The sequence below is a fragment of the Drosophila santomea genome, chromosome 2R (assembly GCF_016746245.2).
Source record: "Drosophila santomea strain STO CAGO 1482 chromosome 2R, Prin_Dsan_1.1, whole genome shotgun sequence".
Lineage (NCBI taxonomy): Eukaryota > Metazoa > Arthropoda > Insecta > Diptera > Drosophilidae > Drosophila > Drosophila santomea.
Window position 1 is genome coordinate 18,378,084 of NC_053017.2, and position 12,853 is coordinate 18,390,936.

A 12,853-nucleotide genomic window follows, 5' to 3' on the forward strand; every position below is an offset into this window, starting at 1 on the left:
TATCTTTATTTCTTAGACTATTGAATTGAAATTCTCATTAAAATTCATTTTTAAATTCCTCGAGATATTAAACAATTAGCGGGGATAAATAATATTAAGTTAACTTAACTATGGTGTTTTTGTACAAATACTAGACGATGTTGTTCGCAATTCACTAAGCTAGTTGATTGGCTAAACCTACTACGATCTATCTACATGGCTCCGCTCTGAAGTTTATAGAGCGTGTAATAGAGACCCCGATTCGCAAGCAGTTGTTTGTGGTCTCCAGCCTCACACACCAATCCGTTCTCGAAGACAAAGATCACGTCCGAGTGGACGACGGTGGAGAGTCGGTGGGCTATACTGATCGTGGTGCGTCCCTCAGAGGCGGCATCGAGTGCATCTTGGACAACCTGAGTAAGAATACTAAATTGAGTATGGATTTCCTATATATAAGGGATGCTGTACACCAACCTTTTCACTTTCAGCATCCAAGGCAGAAGTGGCCTCGTCAAGCAACATGATCTTGGGATTCCGGATGAGAGCTCGTGCAATAGCAATGCGCTGCTTCTGACCTCCGGACAACTGAGCACCCTTCTCGCCCATTCTCGTATCATAACCCTAGGGGTTTAGGTACTATATTACTACAAATTCAAAAGAAAATTCAAGATATGGGATCTTACCAGCGGGAGGTTAGCGATGAATTCGTGGATATTGGACTTTTTGCAGGCGGAGATGATCTCCTGATCAGTCACATTCCTTGAATTGTCACCGTAGGAAATATTTTCTCTGATTGTGCGATCGAAAAGAATTGGTTCCTGTGACACGATGCCCAACTGGTTGCGCAGATTGGTCATAGAAACATCGCGCACATCACACTCATCTATAAGAGTGGCTCCCTCATCCACGTCGTAGAATCGCTGTATCAGCTGGATGCACGTGGACTTGCCACAACCCGAAGGACCCACCAGGGCGATCTTCTGACCCTTGCTCACTGCAAGATTCAGTCCCTTGAGCACCTTAATCTCAAGGCGGGTGGGATAGCTGAACTCCACCTTGTCGAAGCGAACGTTTCCTTCGCTGTGCCAAGGCTCACGGGACACTCCAGGTCGGTCCACAATCGTCGGCTGGCGGCGGAGGAACGTGAAGATAGTCTTGGCTGCCGAAACTCCCTTCTGCATATTGGGAGCGAAGGCCAATGCATTGGCAATGGAAGCAGTGCCCATGATCAGGGCTTGGGATACCCTAAAGGAGAGCAAGGTGTTAGGATATCTTTCTGGTAAAGAGTGATGGTCTCATCACTTACTTGAACACAACTCCAAACTCGATTCCACGGTTAATCACACACCATGTTCCATAGTACATGCAAGCGGCATAGGCAAAGAACATCATGGAACGGGCCAGTCCATAGACCAATCCTCGGTAGTGGGTATTCCTCTTGGAAATCTATTAGGAAGATAATGGAATTGAATAAGAAACTAGAGGAATTAGGCATATATATATAGCACTTACATCAACAGCTGGGATCAGCATGCCAATGTAGTTCTGGTGGAACATTTCCTCACGACCCAGAGATGCCACAGTGCGAATGTTAGAAACCACTTCGACGGCCAGCTTGGTGCAGTTCTCCATGGTCTTGGAGGAGCCCATGTTCTCCTTTGCCATAAGAATACGCTGCATGTAGAAGGCGATCAGGATGAAGGGCGTAAAGGCAAGGGCCACCAGTCCCAGACTCCACTCGTAATACATGGACAGACCAATGCCCAATGCCAGAGTAGAAATCGATTGAATGATGGTTCCAATTCGTTGACCAGTGGCCTGAAGAAACATTGCAGTCATTAAACAAATTACAAATGTTAAACGCCATAGTAACTTACACCCTGAACTGCAGCAGCATCTCCGGAAAGTCGGGCACACAGACTTCCGGTACCATTGGCCTTATCATCGAACCAGGCCACCTCCTGGCTCAGCATGGCCTCGAACATGCGTCCTCGCAGGCGTTCCGTCAGTCTCTCACCGGCGATTCCGAAGAAGTAGATCTGCAGGAAAGTGGCAATGCCCACTACGATACCAGCAATCAAGAAGTACATGCTGTACTGGTTGGAGTTCTCGCGCACGTATTCATCATTATCCTTAACCGAAAGAATCTGAAGGATGCTGCCAAAGAGCACGGCAAAGATGGGCATGGCGCAGCCCATGATCACAGAGGAGATGCAGCCCACTGTGATCTGTAGCCATTCCGGTTTGTTCATCTTCATCACCTCCGCCATGGGTTTCACCTCGTTGGGGTCCTTGACCTTCTTCTTTTTCTTATCTTTCTTGTCTGCAACCACCACATCTTCGTCCTCATCATCGTACAGCACTTTGATCTCTTCCTCATCCTCATCCTTGATGTCAAAGTTCTTGTAGATGTCACCAGTGGGACTAAGGACCGAGCCATCATCCTCGCCCAATTGAGTGGTTACTAGATTGAAGTAGTGATTCTTCAGCTGCATCAGCTCCTGATGCGTTCCACTCTCCACCACTTCACCCTTGTTGATCACCACAATCCTGTCTGCCCGACGAACGGTGGACAAGCGGTGGGCCACGATGATGGTTGTTCTGCCAGCGCTGACCTTCTCCAGGGCAGCTTGTACCTTTGCCTCACTGGCGGTGTCCAGTGCAGATGTGGCTTCATCCAACAGCAAGATCTCGGGGTCACGAATCAATGCTCGAGCAATAGCAATCCTCTGCTTCTGCCCTCCGGAAAGCTGAGCTCCTCGCTCACCCACCATGGTATCATATCCTCTGGGTAGCTTCTTAATGAAGATGGCAGCATTGGCGGCGGCAGCAGCTGCCTCGATCTCTTCGCGGGTGGCGTCCTCTCGGCCGTACCTGATGTTCTCGTATATGGAAGTGCCGAAGAGGATTGGCTCCTGACCCACCACTCCAATCCTAGAGCGTAGCCAGTTGATATCGATGTCCTTAAGATTGGTACCATTGAAGAAGAGATCACCAGCCTGAGGATCGTAGAATCGCTGCACCAGTTGGATGCATGTGGATTTGCCACAGCCAGAGGGACCTACCAGAGCAACCGTCTGGCCACGATGAATCTTCAGGTTCAATTTGTTCAGAATGGGTATCTCCGGTCGCGTGGGATACTGGAACTCTATGTCCTTAAACTCAATGGTGGTAAGGGGCTCTTTCAACTTTTTACCCTCCCCTTCAATGGGGTTTATGTCCGGAATCTGTTCGATAATGTGGAAGACCTTGGCACAGGCGCCCTTAGCGATGCCAAAGGCCTCGATATAAGGAGCCGCCATACCAATATTCATGGAACCCATCATCACTGAGAAGAACACGGTGATCATGGTGCCAGCATCGTAGTTCGCATATGCGGGATCGTTGTATCCCTTGATTACCAAACCCACTCCATACCAGAAGGCCAGAGCATAGGACGCGTAGATGAAGAACCAAAGCAGCCCAAATCCAATACCGGAGAACATATTCCTCTTGATGTTCAGGATCTTGGCAGCCACCACGCGCTCCTTGTACGCGGCCACCTCCTTCGCCTCGCCCTCAAAAGCCTTCACTGTTCGAATCCCGGAGAGAGCGCCTTCGGCCACCACGGCAGCACCGGCATACATGGTCACTTCCTTTTTGGCCAGACGGGACGTGGCCACGGCCACCAAGCCCATGGCAATGAAAGTCAGTGGCAGACTGGTCAAGCACACCAGTGATAGCTGCCAGCCCTTGATGAAGGCTAACACCAATGATCCCACGAAGGATACAAGGTAATGGACAAACATGACCACTTTTTCGGCCAAGCCATCCTCCATTTTGGAAAGATCTCTGAAAAAGGTACAATATTTTATTAGATTGTCATGTCTCTGATTTTGCAAACATCAATTGGCTAACTATGAAAAGTCACAGATAAGAAACATATGACTTGTTATATGGTGGTTATGCATGACAGAAATTCCATGATTAACTTAAGTATTGATAAGATTTCTGAGTCACTTACTCATTCATTCTGCTGGCCACTTCACCGCTCTGGTTAAAGTCGTACCACTTCATGTCCTGATGGAGAATGGAGCGGAAGAACTTTGACCGAATGGTGAGGATCTGGGAGTGGGCCGCATAGTTGAAGCATGTGATCGAGAGGTAGGAACACACCAGCATAACGATGCCAATGTAGGTGTTCTGCAGCGAGAACTGCTGCACTTTGTCCAGGAGCATAGAAGCCGCATCATCGTCAGCTCGGTACGATTTTCCACCCGCCGCCAGTCCACCCAAGTCAATCATGTCCTTATGTGTTTATATAGATGTAGATCAAGAGCTATGATATTGCAAAGTGAATGTAGACTTACATTGGCGAGATTTCCGAAGATCAAGCTGTTAGCCGGAGTGGTCAAGCCTGTGGCCACGGCAGACAGTAGTCCCACCGCATAGAGTGAACGATCCTTATTGGTGGCATAGCGGAACATCTGGAAGTAGCTGACCTGCTTCACTTCCTCCTGAAACTGGATGCCTTCTTCCCCATCGCCGTTATCCGCCTCGTCATGCTTGGACTTCTTTTTCGGTTTGTTGGGTTCACTGCAATAATAATAAAGGTTGGCGCGCACGCCAATCATAGATGGTTATCAGTAAGCGATTCTATTGACGCCATTGCCATGAACCCCTCAATGCTACGAATCACCAATCGCCGCAATCCTTATCTCCATAAAGGAGGTGGTCTCCGTGGGAAGTGGCTTGCAATAATCGATAGCACAATGTACTATCTGTAGTTTCATATAGCTAGCATATAGGTGAGTGTTGTATTCAGTTTACCTGGCCGATGGGCTCTCATTTGAGTAGTCGACACTTAATTTATTAGCAATCAATGAACGATAGAGTAGTAATTGATTGAGTATTACAACGAAGGCATAATACACTTTGTTATTTAACAAACTTATTGACACTAAATCCATATAATCTTAATCATAAGAATCAAACTTTTTCATTGCTAAGCCGTTACGTTTAACTTATGCACTTTTTTCAGGAAGAAAATGCTTGCAAATGAAAGGTGTTTGGTCGAAGCTCTCCAAATATTTCGTATGACTCCTCGGCAAAGGGTACACAATTAAATACACTTAGTACGAAAACAATGCGTAAGAAAATTCAGCAATGTCATCGTTAAATCGCAAATTTTTAAAAGGTGAACAACTTGAATGGCATTGCGCCCTCGATGAAAACATGTTAATTAATAAAATTTGGTGTTGCTCTTTGTTCTTTTAAGTATCGATTAGTTTAATTAGTTGTTAGCCATTAACAAGATTTATTGAGATTATTGCCACTTTTCTTACAGTTTTCTTTCATTCTTTGCACAGCACAATTCAAACTTCCGGCTTTCTAACTTTAAATGTCCTGTAAGGACTTCCGGTGGTGCTACACTTTTGCAAACTCACAAGCTCTTCTGATCTCGCTCCGAATCCTCTAGTTTGGCGCCCAGGACGATGTTCGTTTTGTACTGTGATCGCGAATTGCCATCGTCCTTGACGACATCGCCGTTCTTGACGGTCATTGTGTATAAGTAACTCGGCGGCAAATATCAATAAATATATATCAATATCAGTTCGTTGGGAAAGAAGAACCCAATAGCAACGCAGACTAAAACCGACTATTAGAATTTGGCACCAGGTGGGGGTTTATATTTGAATGTCCACCGGGCCAGAGTGAAGCCTTATCAACTGATAATGTTCGTTTATCACCATATTGAACGTGCTACGATTCTTAAGACTAACGGTGAGTTTGGAATGCTTGTGAAATATGTTAACAAATGGAATTTACTGGCTGCACGTGAAACCGAATCTGATGAAACCGATCATTATAAGAACCTGAGTGGCGGCGAAATCTAAAAGGACTGATTGACATCACGGGGGGTCTTCATCGCATTTTCAGAACCCTAGGTCAGTAAATAGAAAAATTTTATCATTCATTTGAATATAGAATACATTATCAATATCAACTAACAGACACGGCGGTTTTGTATGAGGATAAATGAAATGAACAAATGATATCGAAATCAGGCTTGCAAAAAAGCAAACTGCTTTGTCAATGTGAAGTTTGCCATACTTCCGTTCCTCAGATAAATTGAAGATATGAAATCGTTATCAGGAAATGTGAATAATGGACTATCAATCAAATAAATGTATGTATGTATATACATATTGATGAAGATACACCAGACTAACAGCTTATGAATAGTTGCAGCTAAAGCAATATCAGTGATCGAGGATTTTATTGAATGAATTATAATACTTTTCAGTTTCACATATTACACCAATTGCTGGCAAAATAGCCATATCAGAGCATTCGCCAAATTAAAATGACACGGTTGGCTTACACGCATCTCATCCTTATCGTCCAAATTGCCAACACAGCTTACTCACAGTGCATACACATATGTATATAGCCCAATTTGGTCGGCAACCCATGACGTTGGACTGGTGACTGATGACATGACTGGCCAATTTCGCGCTGTTTTTCCACCGATTATCTACAATTCGGGGGATCTAGTTATGACAGTTTATTGGCACTTTCTATACAGGCAGGTTCTCTGATTTCATTAGTGTTTTTTCTAGTTGCCTATTAGATCCTAATGACCATGCGAAGGGCATCGCGATTGATCTTCGCCTGCTTGAGCATGTGACCCTCAATGAAGATGTCCGACTCGTATTGCAGGTAGTTGACGCACTTCTCCACATAGTACAAGGACTCCTCCAGTCGATCCTTGGGCGACAGGCTAGTTTCAAGGGCAACACGACGAGTCTGCTCGGCAATTGCCGAGTGCAACTCGAAGCAAAGCGTGCCGAGCGTGCGAACTTCGCCTGTCGAGTAAATAACAAGCCACCACTTGAGATAACACTGCGTATACGTAATAATCGACATAAACACTTACACGGCGTCAATTTCTCGTACAACTCAACCAGTTCCCTGGCGTAATTCAGCTTTAGCAGCAGCTTATCGTCTGGGATCACCATTAGCTCCTTCTGATCCTTGGCCAGCAGCTGAACGAGAAGGATTTTAATCTCACTTATGTGAAAATGTTGCGGGGGCAGCCACTTTTCGTAGTGCTTGAGATATCTGTAAAATAAAGTTTTGCACTTCTTAAAAATATTGAAATATGTAAGTGAATAACCTCAACTTACTTCAATCCATTTTCAACGTTTTTCTCCATGCTCTGTATGTCTTTGCCCGCCCGTTCCAAAATCCGCTCCACGTAGTGTTTCTGCACTTGCTTGTGGCACTCGCGACAGCTGGATGGGATAAGAAAAGCTCATACGTTTTAGGATGACATGGGTGAAGGCACAAGAAGACTCACCGCCAGCTTCCGTTCCAGTCGTCCGTCTTGGTGGGCAGCATCAGTCCGCCGCACTGGCGATCCTCGCACTTGATGGCGCTGTAGTAGGTGTCCAGTTCGGTGACATCCACACATCTTTCGCAGGCGCACCTAAACAGCTTGGTTTGCATGAGATGGCGCTGGCGATCGGCGGTTCCCCACACGGCGTCCGAGTAGCAAATGCTTAGGTGGGCGTTCTTCTTGATCTCACGCGGTGCCCAGAGGATGCAGTGTCCGTTCTTGTTGAAGCTCTTGGCCAGATTGGGCAGGCAGGAGTTCTCCGTGAAGGAGGCAGTATAAAAGACTGCTACATGCGAAGGATCAGTGGTGGGCACCTCGTGCCCATTTATTTGCAGAGCTCCAACTGCTTTCATAATCTCCTCCTCGCTGAACTTCTGCGTTTTAAAGAACCTGAAATAATCATATTCCATTAAAAATATGCTTGTAACTATCCTAAAAAACAGAAAAACAGAAATATTGTTTAACTTGTTGAAATAATTTTATGTTATTAGATTATAGTTTTGATAGCGATCCAATCATAAATACTTATGGCCATAGACAAACGTACTTTTATTGGTTTGAGATAAGATAAGATTGTTTATGTTTATAGTATTCATGCAATACACACTTTGGAATAAACTGTCCAATGCTGACCAGATCCGCCTTCCATTGGTTGGACCCCCTTCTGGTGGACTCCAGTGACTCCAGCTCCTGGAACTTGCTGGCCTTCTCCGGACTAGTTTCGCCAATCAGTAGGCACCGTACGGTGCTCAAACACGTGTAGAGGGGATGTGGTCCACCGAACTCCTGCACATTAACCTTCTGACCCCGATCCTTGGTGAGGCTGCACTCCGCCTTGTGCTCATCCAGGGACTTGCACTCCGGTCCGCACAGAGGCCAGCCGCACTGTTCGCACTCGATGTGATCCTCCGCCTCGATGCCGTTCAAACAGCCCAGGCAAACGGGTGCGGAGATCTGTGCTGGTCCCCGGACCAGAGGCGCCTCCTTGAGGACTATCTCGTACGGTTTGATGGTGCGAGTGGCCACCAGATGCCGGCCCAGTTGCTCATTGTGGGCGATCTGTAAAAGGGTTGAGGTTATGTTGGGTCATCGGAGCCCCTGCGTTTGGATATCAGGACCGCAGTACCTTGAATGGATGACAGCTGGGCTTGTGCGTTTTCCAGTCCTGCTTCTGGTGCTGGACACTGCAGTACGAGACCTGGTTACAGTTGGAGCACTTGTTCTTCGTCGGCTCATCGCACACATGGCAGGGATTCATGATGGCAAGTCAGATGTACAATCCAAAAAGAGATGGTTTTCAGTCGAAGAATCTCGTCCGCACTCTCAAACAGTTGCGAGATGTGCATCCACCTCCGCACGCCTCGCTGAATTTCTATAAACTGGGGCAGCTGAAGAGCAGAGCACATCTGCTGCTGTGCTCTACGTTCGGTCCTCTATAAATAGCCCGCCGCTCTTGAGTGGACCAATGCTGTGCGGGGCGGGCCACCCTAACCGTAATGTAATTAAAACAGAGATTGATTTTCTTCCTTTTTTTTTTATCTGGGCCACGCTGAAAGCCTAGATTCAGAGAAGCCGCAGCTTGACCAAGATTTCTACTATTTATTCACTATCGTTACACCAATTAAAGCACTCCCATACTATATATACAAAGTCACCCTTGGCCAGTAGCTGGGATAACATTACTGGTAAGGCGCCGGGATAGCAATACGATTAATTTATAAATACAGTTTTTACATACTTTATATAGCCTCCACCCCAACAAAACACTGAGGTATAAAACTACTGACGTTTACGCTTACGCCTAAACTTGGATTTTGGCCTGCGTTTAGGCGGTGCCGTTTTGTGACTCTGGCCAAGGGCAATAACTTCTCCTTCTCCTTCTGCTCCTCCTCCTCCTCCTCGATCCTCAAACGCCGTCGATCAAATATCAGTCTCGTCACTTGGCCCATTGGCCTCGCGCAGGGTCGCGAACTTTTGCAGCGTGACGTTCCCCTTGGTGGCAGCAGTGCTGCCGCTTTTTGAACTGTTCCGTAATTTTCCCTTGTCGCGTGACTTCTCGTGCACGCCGTTCACATGGAAATTGTCGCTTTGGAATGGTATCGAAATGGGTAAGCTGTACTCGCTCGGAAATGCAACTGTTCGGTCGTTGTCCTTATCTTTATCCTTTTTCTCAGACACTAGGGGTTCGGCATTGGTGTGGGCATTGTAGTTTCCTGCAAAGTAGATAAAGAGAAACATTGCAATTCGAATAAAGTTAGTTTTGTAAAAAAATAACTATCAATCTATTACACACCTTTAGCTCCAAACATCTCGGCGTGCTGCTTGAAAGCACTGCGATTGCGCTTGCTTCTCTTTCGCATATTCAAACGGAGGGCGGACACCTTCATTTTGGACCGGCTGCGCTTGGACTTTGGACTATTTGGCCGCAGGTCCGACTCCGCCTCCAACGACTGACGCTTGCCAGTTAAGCTTGGACTGGGACTGGTACTGAGACTTGGACTCGGAGTAGTGCGAAGCCCCAAATTGCTTTCGGTGTCGGAATGATTGTGCTGATAGCTGGCTGTCGCAATCTCCTCGTCTTCCTCTTCCTGATCCTGATCCTGATCCTCATCGTCGTCGCACTTATCATCTTGGTCGATGATTTCTATTTCTTCGTCATCGTCGTCATCTGAGAGAGCCTGTCGGAGTATAATTTCCGGACCACCACCATAGATGTTATGCAAAAATCGCCACAAGCGCGCATTCAGTTGGGCATAATCCGAACCCAATCGCACGCAACTCACAGTGGCAGTTCCATTTTGGGAATTATTTTCCGTGGAAGCAGCTATACCCTCATTGGTAATTGGTCCTGGATCCTTGTGGGTTTTCCCGCGCGAAAACTGCTGCCAGGAGCGCAGCCATGGCATTGCGATCGCATAAATGGCCGTGGAATCGAATTCGTTTTGTAGTCCGTTGTATTTTGTGAACTCGTTAAGTTCATATTGTTGACGGCGGGAAAGCGTCTCCGCTGCCCGCTTGCAGATCTCGCACTCGAATATTATGTTTACCGCTGGTCCGCCGCCGTAAGTCCGGTAGAGATAGTCCCACAGCGGCTGAGAGATTGGCACCGCAATCTGGCTGATTACGTCCGCCTTGGAATGCAAAATCCCGCCATGGGGGCACAGCATCTCCTGGTTGTTTATAGGTCCTGGTTCTGAAAAAGTAGCCAATCTCGAGAGCCACTCCCGGGTTATATAGAACTGAATATCCGAATCGCACAGTGGATGTGAAGTCGACAAAGTCATCGCCTGATCCCTGACCAGCTTCATCTGGGGGTTGTGTTTGTGGTAAAATAGAACATAAGCCTGGCAGGACTGCACCAGCTCCGAAGAAACCTCCGTCACAAACTGATCATCAAACTCATACCACTTTCCGTTAAGCGCATTGCGTGCATAGCAAGTATAATGGCCACCACCCACCGTTCCATGGTGGCAAATTACCGACGACAGATTGTAAATGGCCACCTCGCTCTTGCAATCCTTGTGAATATAAGGCCGCATATCAAAGCCCTCCAGTGGAAAGTATACGTCCGACGAGATTTTCGAACTGTAAGAAAGATCGTTCCGAAACCGCTTCAGGTGGATACATAGAACCTCTGGCAAGGTGAGGACGCGGGAGAACTTTATGCCTGTCCGGAGCTTGTTGCAGCGTTCGCAGCTGAAAAGTAAATACACTGCTGATTGAGAAGCCTTTAGATTCAAAGGGACTTTCTCACCTGTACATGTTGTCTCCCTTCAACTCATCTGCGCTGAAAAAACTGGCCATGCAGTCGTAGAGCGTCACCGAGGGACCGTAAATCCAGGAACGCAGCATATTCCACATCCAGGACAGCCAGCCCTCGTTGGTCCTAGCTGTGGTTTCAGCGGCATTCAAACTTTGCACGCTTAAGCTATGGGTTTGGTGAAGAACGTTCAGGAAATCACGATTGGGAATGGGCAGCGAGAGGTCCTGGAATGTTTCCTCGCGTGTGGACACGCGATCGCATGTCAGGCACTGCACCGAGGACAAAAGCTTGCCGTCAAACACGTCGCTGATTATAGAGCGCGCTGCTTCAACTGGTTTCTGTTCGGTGGAGGTGGGACTTTTTTGCTGATGCTGCAACGGTGCTTGTTGCAAATGCACCGAGTGGCCTTCTGGCAACCCGTTGTTCGAACCATTTGTCCGACAGGGCGTTACAAAGTACTCCGTCTTCAGCAGCACCTCTGCCGATTGCTCCGACATGCTGCTTTCACAGGTGTCGTACTCGCTCTCGGAAGCAGGCGTTAAAGAAACCGGCGCCACTTCATCCTCGTTTTCGTCATCCGTTTCGCTGGCCTGCTGCTGCTGCTGAAGTGGCTGTGACTGTGACTGGTATTGCGGCTGGTTCTGCGTCTGTGGCAGCATTGAGACCTGCTCTGTCAGCTCCTCATGCAGCTGGTCCATGAAGCACCGCAGGAACTCCTGGGTGTCGTGCTGCTGATAGCCCCGAAACATGGGATGAACCGTGCGAATGCCATACAGAATACCACGCGGGGCAATAAACTCTGCAAAATCTCAAACTTTAGTAGGTTTTCCGATTAAGAGGGTGAAAGGCTGAACCTTTGGGATCATCGACATCCTGCCAGATGTCCTGCATCAAGCGACGGTAGCTCTTGGCCAGACCGCCGGGTTTGCAGCGACGGGCGCTCTGCTCAGCTATGTACTCCACAAGGTCGCTGCAGTTGATGAAGTAGTGTGTCATAGGCGGCAGGTTACTCAGAGCCTGCAGTGCCGAGTTCATATAGCAGGTGTTGGCGATGTTCTGGAGGCCGACGAGCCCTGTGCCCGAGCCCTTGGCATTGTCTTTGCCTTCACTGGCACTGGCACTGGCACTCGAATCCTCCCGCCTGGCCAGCGAATTTAGCGATCCGCTGAAGAGTTGGTCGTGACATCGACTGCTCCTCGGGTCACCCATGGCATACCCGTTCGCCAGCTAACCGAGAGAAAATCGAAAGTCATGTAATCGAGCATTAAACAATGCCTACAAATACGACTTCTCGCCTGGAGCGGAGTTCGCCCTCCACACCTTACCTTGTGGATCTGGCTGCTGTCTGCGGTGCGGTTTCGGTGCTCTACATGTTGATTGTGCTGATTTGGGTTGGGACTCAAACTCATTATAGCTTCCTAACTGCCAGTATTCTGTATTTTTATATTTTAATTGAGAATTTTGATTGGAAACGACCGCAGATAAGGCGTTTGCGATTTTGGATGGTATTTTTGGTATTCCCCGTAAGTGTGACCAATACAAAAAACCGTGAGTCAACCGGATATGTTTCATCTAAAATAGTCAGCTCGTGTATTAGTATTAATTTCGCTTAAAATTTGTAGTAATTTAACTCAACTCTAAATAAAGTAAGTTTTTTAAGAACTATAAATAATTGAAATATTTTTTAATATTTTCCAATACGATATACATCTAGTCAAGAGCATCGCTGG

General features: G+C 47.2%; 3 protein-coding genes across 3 annotated transcripts; all 3 read right to left on the minus strand.

Annotated features, from left to right (window-relative positions):
* Positions 1-41: 41 nt before the first annotated feature.
* Positions 42-5,612, minus strand: LOC120444465 (ATP-dependent translocase ABCB1). Its single transcript, XM_039624137.2, has 9 exons — positions 5,406-5,612; positions 4,329-4,554; positions 3,983-4,266; positions 1,857-3,810; positions 1,492-1,797; positions 1,286-1,425; positions 663-1,224; positions 454-600; positions 42-392 (listed from the first exon to the last, which is right to left on the minus strand). The coding sequence occupies exons 1-9, from the start codon at positions 5,519-5,521 to the stop codon at positions 192-194; spliced, it is 3,936 nt and encodes a 1,311-aa protein (XP_039480071.1). The 5' UTR covers positions 5,522-5,612; the 3' UTR covers positions 42-191.
* An 899-nt stretch (positions 5,613-6,511) lies between these two features.
* LOC120447133 (SET domain-containing protein SmydA-8) lies at positions 6,512-8,770 on the minus strand. The gene is made up of 6 exons (XM_039628567.2): positions 8,487-8,770; positions 7,968-8,419; positions 7,322-7,750; positions 7,149-7,256; positions 6,899-7,083; positions 6,512-6,827 (listed from the first exon to the last, which is right to left on the minus strand). The coding sequence occupies exons 1-6, from the start codon at positions 8,616-8,618 to the stop codon at positions 6,589-6,591; spliced, it is 1,545 nt and encodes a 514-aa protein (XP_039484501.1). The 5' UTR covers positions 8,619-8,770; the 3' UTR covers positions 6,512-6,588.
* Positions 8,771-8,878: 108 nt separating this feature from the next.
* On the minus strand, positions 8,879-12,639 carry LOC120447131 (ubiquitin carboxyl-terminal hydrolase 20). Its single transcript, XM_039628564.2, has 5 exons — positions 12,449-12,639; positions 11,978-12,350; positions 11,115-11,922; positions 9,654-11,056; positions 8,879-9,573 (listed from the first exon to the last, which is right to left on the minus strand). Exons 1-5 carry the CDS (start codon positions 12,530-12,532, stop codon positions 9,281-9,283), a joined length of 2,961 nt encoding a protein of 986 aa, XP_039484498.1. The 5' UTR covers positions 12,533-12,639; the 3' UTR covers positions 8,879-9,280.
* Between the last annotated feature and the right edge of the window lie 214 nt (positions 12,640-12,853).

Excerpts from the sequence above, each read along its gene's own strand:
- LOC120444465 (XM_039624137.2), bottom strand. The coding sequence starts at position 5,521 with ATGACCGTCAAGAACGGCGATGTCGTCAAGGACGATGGCAATTCGCGA. Across the intron at positions 1,225-1,285 it reads GAGTTTGGAGTTGTGTTCAA|GGTATCCCAAGCCCTGATCA; the intron begins GTAAGTGATGAG and ends GCTCTCCTTTAG. Across the intron at positions 393-453 it reads TGGATGCTGAAAGTGAAAAG|GTTGTCCAAGATGCACTCGA; the intron begins GTTGGTGTACAG and ends ATTCTTACTCAG.
- LOC120447133 (XM_039628567.2), bottom strand. The coding sequence starts at position 8,618 with ATGAATCCCTGCCATGTGTGCGATGAGCCGACGAAGAACAAGTGCTCC. Across the intron at positions 8,420-8,486 it reads CCAGCTGTCATCCATTCAAG|ATCGCCCACAATGAGCAACT; the intron begins GTACTGCGGTCC and ends ACCCTTTTACAG. Across the intron at positions 7,257-7,321 it reads GACTGGAACGGAAGCTGGCG|CTGTCGCGAGTGCCACAAGC; the intron begins GTGAGTCTTCTT and ends TATCCCATCCAG.
- LOC120447131 (XM_039628564.2), bottom strand. The coding sequence starts at position 12,532 with ATGAGTTTGAGTCCCAACCCAAATCAGCACAATCAACATGTAGAGCAC. Across the intron at positions 12,351-12,448 it reads ACAGCAGCCAGATCCACAAG|CTGGCGAACGGGTATGCCAT; the intron begins GTAAGGTGTGGA and ends TCTCTCGGTTAG. Across the intron at positions 11,923-11,977 it reads GGATGTCGATGATCCCAAAG|AGTTTATTGCCCCGCGTGGT; the intron begins GTTCAGCCTTTC and ends GAGATTTTGCAG.